General features: G+C 44.1%; 1 protein-coding gene across 1 annotated transcript; it reads right to left on the reverse strand.

Annotated features, from left to right (window-relative positions):
* Window positions 1–778: 778 nt before the first annotated feature.
* ATOH1 (atonal bHLH transcription factor 1) lies at window positions 779–1,837 on the reverse strand. Its single transcript, XM_068974800.1, has one exon. It carries the CDS (start codon window positions 1,835–1,837, stop codon window positions 779–781), a length of 1,059 nt encoding a protein of 352 aa, XP_068830901.1.
* Between the last annotated feature and the right edge of the window lie 11,212 nt (window positions 1,838–13,049).

The raw sequence follows: 13,049 nt of genomic DNA on the forward strand, positions 1-13,049 counted from the left end.
AGGTTATTTATTTTTTAAAAACAAACATTTGTAAAGAGCATAAGGATCATAAGTGGCCGTATTTAAAAAAACAAAAACAAAAACAAAACTGGTCTGCAATTGGCAGTTGAGTTTGTCCCAGAGCCGCAGTAGTGGCGGCTGATAAAGTGCGTGCGCCAAGTTTCCGAAAAGACGCCAAGGTTCTCGAGGTCCGATATATATACTGGGTATGCTTATGCAATATATAAACCTCAAAGTTCATTGTTTTCCAACAATTCCATAGTCAAAACTTATTCACCTTGGAAGCATTAACTTTGCGTTTCACAATGAATTTGGGGAGACAACTTCGGAATACTCACTCTGCCACACGCGAGTGCGCGCAACACACAAGGATGGATGCCCAGGGCATAAAATAAATTAAACACAAATCAGCGACAGAGAAGTAGATTCGATGTTTTAGCAGCGTATTGGCAGCAGAGAACTAGAATAATGTTGCTATGTATGAGTACATATAATTAAACCTTATCTATCTACAGGAGGAGCAGAATGTGGGAGAACAGAACACAACTTTTAACAGCAAGCATTCACCGAACAATATGGACGATAGGAAGTTTGGGACAGCGGCGGCTTTTGCAAACCATCAAATGTAGCTGCCATCTGAAGCCAAGTCGTTGCTAAACAACGACCATCACTTAGCAAACATTAAAAGGGTGCGGGGATCTTTTACCGCGGGGCTCTTCGCGCACTGGAAAAGGGTGATTTTGTTTCTGTCTCAGTTTTCCAGGTTTTGGACACCTTCCTAACTTGCCTCATCCGAGTCACTGTAATGGGAATGGGGGGAAAACTCCCCGTCGCTTCTGTGGGATCGGGGGGAAGTTTTGCTACTTTCCTCCTGCACTGGCTGCAGGATGCCCCCAGGCAGCGAAGGCGACAAGTTCTTTTGCGCCATCATCGCCGTCAGGGCGCTGTCCTCGAAAGTCGAGAAGTGCAGAGCTTCCAGCTGCACCGAGTAACCGCCAGCGGAGGCCGGGGCCGAAAAGCGAGTCCGGCAGCTGCCGGGAGGGGTCGGTCGCTGAGCCCCTCCCGAGGCTTGCGGCGTCCCCGCTGCAGTCGCGGTGCCCGCGCCTGCTTCGTAGGGGGCGGCGGCGCGAAGGTGGTGGTGGTCGCTCTTGCAAGATGCTGATGGCGGCGGCGGCTGGTCTCCGCTGCTGGGGGTTTGAAGCAGCTCGGACAAGGCGTTGATGTAGATCTGGGCCATCTGCAGGGTCTCGTACTTGGACAGCTTCTTGTCGTTATTGAAGGACGGGATAACATTGCGAAGCTGGTCGAAGGCGTGATTCAGCCCGTGCATCCTGCGTCGCTCCCTGGCGTTGGCCGCCAGCCGCCTTTGCTTCTGCACCCCGTTCACCTGTTTGCTGGAAGGGGCGCGCTGGCGGCTGCAGCCCAGCTCGTCTACCACCACCCCGCCTTTCAGCTTGCACAGCTGTTCCCGCACTTTTACCGGTCCCGGGCTCTTGCTGCTGCCACTGCCGCCGCTCCTTCTCACCAGCTCCCCTCGGGCGTCCGCCTCGTCCCGGGGCGCGGCGGCCTCGGAGGCACCCAGCTCTGGGGAATGGAGCAAGTACTGGGCGGCGCGTGCCGTGCAGATGCCCTGCAAAGTGGGAGCCAGCCAGGCGCGTGGGTCGGTGCTGTCCAGGAGGGACAGCTCCGCCGGGTAGACCGGATGCTCTCTCGCCTGCAGGGTCGCAGGAGGCTGGGGTGGCGGCGGCTGTGGGAGGTGGTGCGGCTGGGGATGACGATGGTGGTCCCCCAACTCCTTCCCCTCAGCCCACTCTTCTGCATGCAGCAGGCGGGACATTGCACTGTAGAGGCTCGGAGGCTCAGGGCGGAGGAGGCACTGGCAAACAAGCTCAACCAAAAATCCCTTCCCGGGTCTCTACTCTAATGTCTTAGTTTTTTTGTTTTTTTCCTCCTCGACCCTCCCCCACCCACTCGGAGATCACACACCAGGTCGCGTGCAACCAAGCTTCTCTGGTTGCTGAAGGCGCTGCGCCCCTTTAAAAAGCGGCACGCGCCAGTGTGTCTCCCCCCGCTCCTCTCCCAGCCCCCTCCTCGCGCCTGTCGCGTGTCTGCTCAGCCAATGGAGGGCGCGGGCAGGCGCGTGCGAGCAGCCAATCAAAGAGTTTTTACATCGGGAGAAAAGTTCCTGCTAGTGAAGCGCTTGGGCGGCGGCTCCAGGTTTTTGTTTTTTTTCCCCCTTCTCTGTTAAGTTCGTAGATTCATATGTTAATTGCGGGTTGTAATTTGACTCCAGTGTTGTGTCACCCCGCCAGGGGCTGGGGTGCGTGAGCGTTTGCGGAGCGGACTCTCGGCTGGAGCCCGAGCAGACTCGGGTCAGAAGTGCGCAGCCACCGGGCGGCTGAGCGTCCCCGGACGAAGCTAGACGCGCCTGGGGCCAAGGAGGGCTCTCGCGGAGAGAAGAGAAGTTCGTTTGCCCTTTGCTTCTTCACACTGGGATCGCAGTTCGCACAGTTTGTGCCCACACGTTTAAAATCTCTCATATAGAATATGGCACGTGTATACATGCATATCTATGCATGTAATACATACATGTATCTATGTATAAATATTGCACTATGTAATTGCTAAATGACGTCCACCATTTGAAATCAATGTTGGAATTTTTTTAGTATTGGCTCCGAATATGTTTTTCATTTTTCACCTCTCGCTCCAGATCGACATTATGTAGTCTCTTTCTTAATGGAAAGTAAAGCTCTGGTACAGTTATAGAATGTGCCAAACTCCAAATCCCCACCCCCACCCCAAATCCTCTCCGTTCTCCTTTCCCAGCACCCTGAGGCCAGATAGGATGGTAATCTGCAGAAAACTCTCCTCAGAGTAGTTTTAAGAAAGGGATATTGTGTTGTTTCCACACCCACAGTAGGACTTCATACTAAATGCGGAACAAGGGGAGGGGGGTGGCGAAAGAACCCAGTCTTGCGTTCCGGGCAATTCGGAACACCCTCACGGTAAAGAAGCCCGGAGTGATCTGACCTGACTAGGAGCCCCAAGTTTAATACGGCGCGAGGCTTCTCTGGCAAACACCCAGAAACCACAGCCTAAGTCACTGCACCCCAGATCACTTAGGGTGTGCTCTCTCCAACGCCCAACCCCAGCCGCGGCCGCCGCCTGGCGGAACGCTGAAACCCGGGAGGTCCTGGGCGAAGCTCGGAGGCTGTCTCCCAGGTGAATATCACCCTCCCTCCGCGCCTGCAGCTGGGGGGTAATCATGCCAAAAAGCCAATCAGAAACGCCCTGGCCCCGGGCATGCCCATGCTGGCGCCCAACCCTGCTCCACTCTCTTCTGCACCTTACCTTCCTCAAGCGAGTGGGACGCAGCCAGCTCGTGCTAGTGCTGTTTTCCACTTTAGCGGTGGCTGGTCTCTGTAAAGGAGTTTCGTGCTCTGGAAAAGATGCTAAGGAGAAATGCCGGCAGACAACGGTCCTTGGAACATGGTTTTGCAGTGCCGAGAAATGACTGAAAGTTGTTCTTGCTAGTATTCACGGGGACTAGATCTAACCTGCCTATAGAACTCCCTGGACAGAAGAATCTCCGGGACTAGACTAGATTTAGAATGATGGATGGATAGATAGAGCGATTGATCTGTCATCTATCATCTATCTTCTGTAGCTTCATGGAGATAGAGAAAGAGAGAGAGAGAGACAGAGTGTAGTTTATGGTGAAATACATTTCTTTTGCTCTGAGAATGAAGAGGAAGCTCTTTTTCTTCACTTCTCTCCCTCACCTCCCACACTTGCTTTCCTTCTTTTCCATCAGGTAGGCAGAGGAGGCTAGACATCTGAGTTGGAGGTGGGAGCATGAGGCCCAGAGCATGGGATTGGAGCCTGAGTTTCATGAACTGGATACCTCTGCAGAGGCTTTCAGTCTTGGGATGTCAAACACTACCTAATCTAAGTGTCTGTTCAGTTCAGTTCAGTTCAGTTCAGTTCAGTCGCTCAGTCGTGTCCAACTCTTTGCGATCCCATGAATCGCAGCACGCCAGGCCTCCCTGTCCATCACCATCACCAGGAGTTCACTCAGACTCACGTCCATCGAGTCAGTGATGCCATCCAGCCATCTCATCCTTGGTCGTCCCCTTCTCCTCCTGCCCCCAATCCCTCCCAGCATCAGAGTCTTTTCCAATGAATCAACTCTTCGCATGAGGTGACCAAAGTACTGGAGCTTCAGCTTCAGCATCATTCCTTCCGAAGAAATCCCAGGGTTGATTTCCTTCAGAATGGACTGGTTGGATCTCCTTGCAGTCCAAGGGACTCTCAAGAGTCTTCTCCAACACCACAGTTCAAAAGCATCAATTCTTCGGTGCTCAGCCTTCTTCACAGTCCAACTCTCACATCCATACATGACCACAGGAAAAACCATAGCCTTGACTAAACGGACCTTAGTCGGCAAAGTAATGTCTCTGCTTTTGAATATATTTCTTTTTAGAAAAGGCAGAGGAACCAGAGATCAAATTGCCAACATCTGCCAGATCATGGAAAAAGCAAGAGAGTTCCAGAAAAACATCTATTTCTGCTTTATTGACTATGCCAAAGCCTTTGACTGTGTGGATCACAATAAACTGTGGAAAATTCTGAAAGAGATGGGAATACCAGACCACCTAACCTGCCTCTTGAGAAATCTGTATGCAGGTCAGGAAGCAACAGTTAGAACTGGACATGGAACAACAGACTGGTTCCAAATAGGAAAAGGAGTACTTCAAGGCTGTATATTGTCACCCTGCTTATTTAACTTCTATGCAGAGTACATCATGAGAAATGCTGGACTGGAAGAAACACAGGCTGGAATCAAGATTGCTGGGAGACATATCAATAACCTCAGATATGCAGATGACACCACCCTTATGGCAGAAAGTAAAGAGGAGCTAAAAAGCCTCTCGATGAAAGTGAAAGAGGAGAGTGAAAAGGTTGGCTTAAAACTCAACATTCAGAAAACGAAGATCATGGCATCTGGTCCCATCACTTCATGGGAATAGATGGGGAAACAGTGGAAATAGTGTCAGACTTAATGTTTTTGGGCTCCAAAATCACTGCAGATGGTGATTGCAGCCATGAAATTAAAAGACGCTTACTCCTTGGAAGAAAAGTTATGACCAACCTAGATAGTATATTCAAAAGCGGAGACATTACTTTGCCGACTAAGGTCCGTCTAGTCAAGGCTATGGTTTTTCCTGTGGTCATGTAAGTGTGTGTAGGGGCTGGATAGTGAGTGGCAGAAGCAGCTGAGTATTGCCTATGGCAGTTTAAGCAGAAAGAGGAGGGCTTTTCTGCCCTGGACAACTGGATTAGTTACATATGTGTGCCTGCTCAGTCATATCCAACTCTTTGCAACCCCATGGACTGTAGCCCACGAGGCTCCTCTGTGCATTGGATTCTCCAGGCAAGAATACTGAAGTGGGTTGTCATTTCCTCCGCCAGGGGATCTTCCCCACCTAGGGATCAAACCCAAGTCTCCTTCAGCTCCTGCATTGGCAAGTGGGTTCCTTGCCACGGAGCCACCTGGGAAGCCTGATTAGCTAAATACAGAAGGACTAATTAAAAAAAAGTAAGCATTTGAGTAAAATAGGAGTAAGGTTTCTCACTGTCAGAGAAGGGAATTACAAATATGGAAATGGACAAAGCTGTAGTGTTGAATTTGAATTGGAGATTTTGCTTTGAATTTATGGTTTTCAGTATGTATAAATAGATGATACAGGAATAGAATAGATATAAGTGTGGAGTGTATGTGCATTCATTTATATATATATATATATACACCCTAGTTCTTTTCATTCTCAGGGCTCGGGATCAGGAATGAGCATATCTAGCTATCAAATTTTACTTTCCAAATAAATTGCCCACTAAACAGACCAGGGTTCTTGGAAAAATGAACTAATTTCAGGGATGGTAGCAATGTTAATTTCCTGATTTTGATGGCTTTATTGTAGTTATATAAGAGAAGAGAACATTCTCCTTTTCAGGGACTACTCACTAAAATATTCAGCTTATTCTCAAATAGTTTAGTTAAAAAGGTTCCTTGCATTATGCTTTCAACTTTTCTATAAGTTTGACATTCTCTTGAATAAAAAGTAAACACAACAAATAGGCATATTTAATTTGTTCTTTGCATGTCTAGAGTTACCAATTCATGTCTAGCCAAGCATTATACAAGTGCCGGGGCCTGTAGTTATTGCTGAAACTTTAAGTGAAATGTTGTTCTGCCCAGCTACAGTAGAGTATGTATTCAATGGGCTTATGAATTCTCAAGTTTTAATGACTATTCAATTCATAAAAAGTCAAAAAACATATCTCAAGATGTGCCCCAAATTGAATATTAACTTGAAATGTATTCTTCTACAGGTTATTTAAAGTAAAAATTTTAAATCTTTACAAATTCTCCTAGGCAGTGTTGTGATCAGGTTACAAACATTAAAAAAACAAAAAAAAGAAAAATCAAGCAAGCAACCAAAGGAATTCCCATAGCCCCAAAAAGTATTGTTTTCACCATTGTTTATAGCAATTATGAGGAAGAATTAAGTATATCCTATCATTCCTATGTGAATGGCATTTCAGAGTATTCAGATAGTATTGCCTTAGTTCATGAGGAAAATTTTTTTTCAAACTAATTCCATCTAATAAGGATAGAAGAAATAAAAGACTTAGAAAATTCATCATTTCACAACCCCTAATGAAAATTTTTATTTAAGTAATCGATAGCAATGAATGAAACAATTAGACCAAGGTTTGTTGGGGGAATTTGACAATGGATGTATCAGTCTGTCACCACTGGAACCTGTTCATCAATCATAGCATCTTTCAGAGTAGCGCATGATATTATGTGCTTCCTGATTTTTCATGTATTATGAAGTACTCATATAATTAATATAATTGATTATATTCTTTGCAGCTAAAGGTAGACAAGCTCTATACAGTCAGCAAAGACAAGACGGGGAGCTGACTGTGCCTCAGATCGTGAACTCCTTATTGCCAAATTCAGACTTAAATTGAAGAAATAGGGAAAACCACCAGACCATTCAGGTATGACCTAAATCAAATCCCTTATGATTATACAGTGGAAGTGACAAATAGATTCAAGGGATTAGATCTGATAGACAGAGTGCCTGAACTCTGGAAGGAGGTTCTTGACATTGGATAGGCAGCAGGGATCAAGACCATTCCCAAGGAAAAGTAATGCAAAAAGGCAAAATGGCTGTCTGAGGAGGCCTTACAAATAGCTGTGAAAAGAAGAGAAGTGAAATACAAAGGAGAAAAGGAAAGATATACCCATTTGAATGCAGAATTCCAAAGAATAGAAAGGAGAGATAAGAAAGCCTTCCTCAGTGATCAGTGCAAAGAAATAGAGGAAAACAATAGAATGGGAAAGACTAGAGATCTCTTCAAAAAAATTAGAGATACCAAGGGAACATTTCATGCAAAGATGGGCACAATAAAGGACATAAATGGTATGGATCTAACAGAAGAAGAAGATATTAAGAAGAGGTGGCAAGAATACACAGAAGAACTATACAAAAAAGATCTTCATGACCCAGATAATCACAATGGTGTGATCACTCACCTAGAGCCAGATATGCCAGAATGCAAAGTCAAGTGCGCCTTAGGAAACATCATTACAAACAAAGCTACTGGAGGTGAAGGAATTCCAATTGAGCTATTTCAAATCCTAAAAGATGATGCTGTGAAAGTGCTGCACTCAATATGTCAGCAAATTTGGAAAACTCAGCAGTGGCCACAGGATTGGAAAAGGTCAGTTTTCATTCCAATCCCAAAGAAAGGCAATGCCAAAGAATGTTCTTGAAATACCGCATAATTGCATTCATCTCACATGCTAGCAAAGTAATGCTCAAAATTCTCCAAGCCAGGCTTCAACAGTACATGAACTGTGAACTTCCAGATGTTCAGGCTGGTTTTAGAAAGGCAGAGGAACCAGAGACCAAATTGCTAACATCCATTGGATCATCAAAAAAGCAAGAGAATTTCAGAAAAACATCTACTTCTGCTTTACTGACTATGCTAAAGCCTTTGACTGTGTGGATCACAACAAACTGGAAAATTCTGAAAGAGATGGGAATACCAGACCACCTGATCTGCCTCCAAAGAAATCTGTATGCAGGTCAGGAAGCAACAGTTAGAACTGGACATGGAACAACAGACTGGTTCCAAATCAGGAACGGAGTACGTCAAGGCTGTATTTTGTCACCTTGGTTATTTAACTTATATGCAGAATACATCATGAGAAGCTCTGGGCTGGATGAAGCACAAGCTGAAATCAAGATTGCTGGGAGAAATATCAATAACCTCAGATATGCAGATGACAAAGAAGAACTAAAGAGCCTCTTGATGAAAGTGAAAGAGAAGGGTGAAAAAGATGGCTTAAAACTCAACATTCAGAAAACGTAGATCATGGCATCTGGTCCCATCACTTCATGGGAAATAGATGGGGAAACAATGGAAGCAGTGACAGACTTTATTTTGGGGGGCTTCAAAATTACTGCAGATGGTGACTGCAGCCCTGAAATTAAAAGACGCTTACTCCTTGGAAGAAAAGTTATGACCAATCTAGATAGCATATTAGAAAGCAGTGATGTTACTTTGCCAACAAAGGTCCATCTAGTCAAAGCTATGGTTTTTCCAGTAGTCATGTATGGATGTGAGAGTTGGACTATAAAGAAAGCTGAGTGCAGAAGAATTGATGCTTTTGAACTGTGGTGTTGGAAAAGACTTTTGAGAGTCCCTTGGACAGCAAGGAGATCCAACCAGTCCATCCTAAAGGAAATCAGTCCTGAATATTATTTGCAAGGACTTATGCTGAAGCTGAAATTCCAATAATTTGGCAACCTGATGGGAAGAACTGACTCACTGGAAAAGACCCTGATCCTGGGAAAGATTTCAGGCAGGAGGAGAAGGGGATAGCAGAGGATGAGATGGTTGGATGACATCATCGACTCAATGGACATGAGTTTTAGCAGGCTCTGGGAGTTGGTGATGGACAGGGAGGCCTGGTGTGCTACAGTCCATGGGGTCACAAACAGTTGGACATGACTGAGCGACTAACTAAACTGAACTGATGAAGTGCTCAGACTTCTATGAAGTATCCTTAAAAAAAAAATGGAAGTGAATCTGAGTTTATAATATGGGGGATATCATATTGGGCTTCCACGGTGGCTCAGTGGTAAAGAGTCCACTTGCAATGCAGGATCCACAGGATACACTGGTTCAATCCCTGGGTCAGGAAGATCCCCTGGAGAAGGGCCTGTCAACTCACTCCAGTGTTCTTGCCTGGAGAATCCCATGGATAAGAGGAGTCTGGGGGCTACAGTCCATAGGGTCGGAAAGAGTTAGACATAATTGAAGTGACTTAGCACAGCATAGCACACCATATTAAGTTTAAAGGACACCACAAAAAATGCAAAGAGACAACAAACCCACTTAGTGTGACATTCTATAGAAGAAATGTTCAGTTTCCCCAAGTCTGTGACATGAAGAAAGAAGGAGAGGGGTGAGGACTGTTCTTGATTAGGACAGTCTCAAGATATAGCACCAAAAGCAATGTGTGGACCTTGTGTGGATTCAGATTCAATAGTAAAAGGATCACTTTAAAGACACTTGATGAAATATGAATATAAATGCAGTATTATGTGATACCAGTGAGTTATTGTTAGTTTTTTCTATGTATGATAAAGGCAATGTATAAAGGCAATGTGGTATCTAAAAAGCTGTCCATACCTTCAGAGTCACACTTACATATATATATATATATATATATATGTAAAATAACATGCCTATGATTTGCTTTTAAGTACTTTATGAACAAGATCAACAGTATAAAAAAGGAATAATGAAGCACATGTACAAAAATCTTGATAATCACTAATATGGGTGATATAATAATTCAGTAGACCATTACTTGAACATGAAAATTTTCATAATAAAGTTCTATTAGTTCAGTGACATCTCACTGTCTATAATATATCAATCATAGAGTCCAGCTTTTAATTCTCAGTTATCTGGTCCTAACCTATGTTTCTAGACTGAGATTTCATTATTCCTTTTGCACAGCTTCTTGTGTTTATTTCAAGGGTCCTCTATGTACATAAAAATCACTTGGGATATTCATTAATAAGGTAGATTCCTGGACCCGTACTAAATCTACCAAATCAACGTTTTGAAAGGAACCGAGGACTTGTATTTAAAATAAGCACCCCAAGTTTTGTCCCACTTTGCGAATTATTTTTCTAGAAGATTTCCTGTACTCTATTCAGCTAGTTTATAGTTCTCAGAACTTGTAATTCCTGTCACCACAAACATGCTAATCCAGACACCTATTATCTAGTCCTACTTTCTAGAAGGCAAGCTAAGTTTCAAAGCCTAGCCTAAATGCTTCCTCTCTAAGAATTCTTCTCTTCTCACCTCTGGAATTGCCATTCATCTTTCAGCAAGGAGATGAAAGCAAGGTGACTTAGGGTCTACTATTACACTAAAGTCTTGTTAGAGCTGTTCGCAGTTACATTTGTTACAGTTCCTAGGTTTGCTTAAGTTTCATTGACCACCAGGAACTGTAAACTCCTTCACAATTTTATAGTATCTGTATCAGTTATCTATCGCTCCATATCCACCCCCAACCTCACCTTAGTGGTTTAAACAACAAACACTTACTACATCACAGTTTCTGTGGGTAAGAGATTCTGGAACTGCTGAGTTGGGTGGTTCTGGCTCAAGATTTCTCAAGAGGTTTTACTGAAAATGTCAGCTCAAGTTTTAGTATCTGAAGGCTTGACTGGGACTGGAAGGGCCACTTGCTAGATGGTCCCTTCACAAGGCTGCAGAGTTAGTTCTGGCTGTTGGCAGTAGGCCCAAGTTTCTTGCCATGTGGATCTTCTCATATGGCTGTTTGAGTGTCCTATGGCATATGAACACCTTGCTTATTCAGAGGAAATGATTCAAGGGAGAAAAATGCAAGCTTCAGTATCTTTTAAGAGGGCTTCTCAGGTGGCTTGGTGGAGAAGAATCCTCCTGCCACGTGGGAGATGCGTGTTGGATCCCTGGGTTGGGAAGATCCCCTGAAGAAGGAAATGGCAACCCACTTCAATATTCTTGCCTGAGAAATCCCAAGGGCAGAGGAGCCTGGAGGACTACAGTCAATGGTGTTGCAAAGAACTGGACTCAACTGAGGATGCACACATCTTAAGCCATTTTTTTTCTTCACTGAAAGTGAAATGCACAGGACTTCCTCTCAACACTGTCTTATTGCAACAGCAGCCTATTTTTGGCTTGCAGACATAATGAATCACCCTATCCACGAACCAGGGCTCAGTTCTTCCTTCTTTGTTAGCTGTTCCTTTTCTGTTACCTCATTAGAGGTGAGACATTGATGAAATGGAGTAATAAAAGAGTCTGGGACACCTGTTCATGTAACTTACTTATGCTCTCTTGAACTTACTGGGTCTGATCCAGAATTGCTATTTCCATGATATGATGGATGGATATTTTCCCCTCCCCTCTCCCCCTGTTGAACTTGTAATTAATGAGATATCCAGATCAAAGTGAACAGCCTCAGTTGCACAGCACTTAATATTCCTTCATTAAGAGTTTAGTCTCTGCTAGAGGCCAGTATCATCCAAGATCTGTTTGGAATGGTGGCCAGTTCTGTGCTTCAGATGGCATAATCTTGTTCCAAGCCCTTAGAAGTCTGTCTGTGACTCTTCTATTGGGGCTTACAAAAGACCCTACATGCAAACTTATGTTCCACAAATAGCTCCAGCACCATAGGATCTGCTGGATCACATGATGTCATGGACAAGGTTTGTTCCACAACTTAGATCTGCTGTAAGCTCTGCTCAGAACTACTTGCTTCTGAGTCAGTTGTCAACTGATAAATAAGTCAGAGCTGTATGATGTGTGCTCAATTGGAGAATCAAAAATCAAAAAAGGACTGCCAGGCATTATGCCTGTTCCTTTGGGCGTGTCTTATTAATAGTAGGTCGCATAGTTCTGAAATTCTAAAACTTCACCACTCTGGCAGGATCTTGGATCTTTGTAATGTACCTCACAAGGGTATTTCTATAAAGCTACTTCCTGCTCCCCAGGTCCAGTTAAAGTGATGTCATCAGTAGAACAGACCACCATGAGTTTCTGCAGAAGTTCCAGGTAAACCAAGTCCTTTTATCATGAGAATGTTAACATGACCCTACAGTGTGGAGATTCCTTAAAAAACTGGAAATAGAACTGCCTATGACCCAGCAATCCCACTACGGGGCATACACACAGAGGAAACCAGAATTGAAAGAGACACGTGTACCCCAATGTTCATCTCAGCACTGTTTATAATAGCCAGGACATGGAGGCAACCTAGATGTCCATCAGCAGATGAATGGATAAGAAAGCTGTGATACATATACACAATGGAGTATTACTCAGTCATTAAAAAGAATACATGTGAATCAGTTCTAATGAGGTGGATGAAACTGGAACCTATTATACAGAGTGAAGTAAGCCAGAAAGAAAAACACCAATACATTATACTATCACATATATATGGAATTTAGAAAGATGGTAATGATAACCTTGTATGCGAGACAGCAAAAGAGACACAGATGTATAGAACAAACAGTCGTTTGGACTCTGTGGGAGAGGGCGAGGGTGGGATGATTTGGGAGAATGGCATTGAAACATGTATAATATAATATAAGAAACGAATTGCCAGTCCAGGTTCGATGCATGATACAGGATGCTTGGGGCTGGTGCACTGGGATGACCCAGAGGGATGGTACGGGGAGGGAGGTGGGAGTGGGGTTCAGGAGGGGGAACACATGTATACCCGTGGCAGATTCATGTTGATGTATGGCAAAACCAATACAATATTGTAACGTAATTGGCCTCCAATTATAATAAATAAATTTGTATTTAAAAAAATAAAGCCACTTACTTAGGTAAAAAAAAAAAAAACACAAATGTACTATTATTCATTCCAGGTGAGTGTGAACTGCTGCTTATCA

Source organism: Capricornis sumatraensis, chromosome 7 (assembly GCF_032405125.1).
Source record: "Capricornis sumatraensis isolate serow.1 chromosome 7, serow.2, whole genome shotgun sequence".
NCBI lineage: Eukaryota > Metazoa > Chordata > Mammalia > Artiodactyla > Bovidae > Capricornis > Capricornis sumatraensis.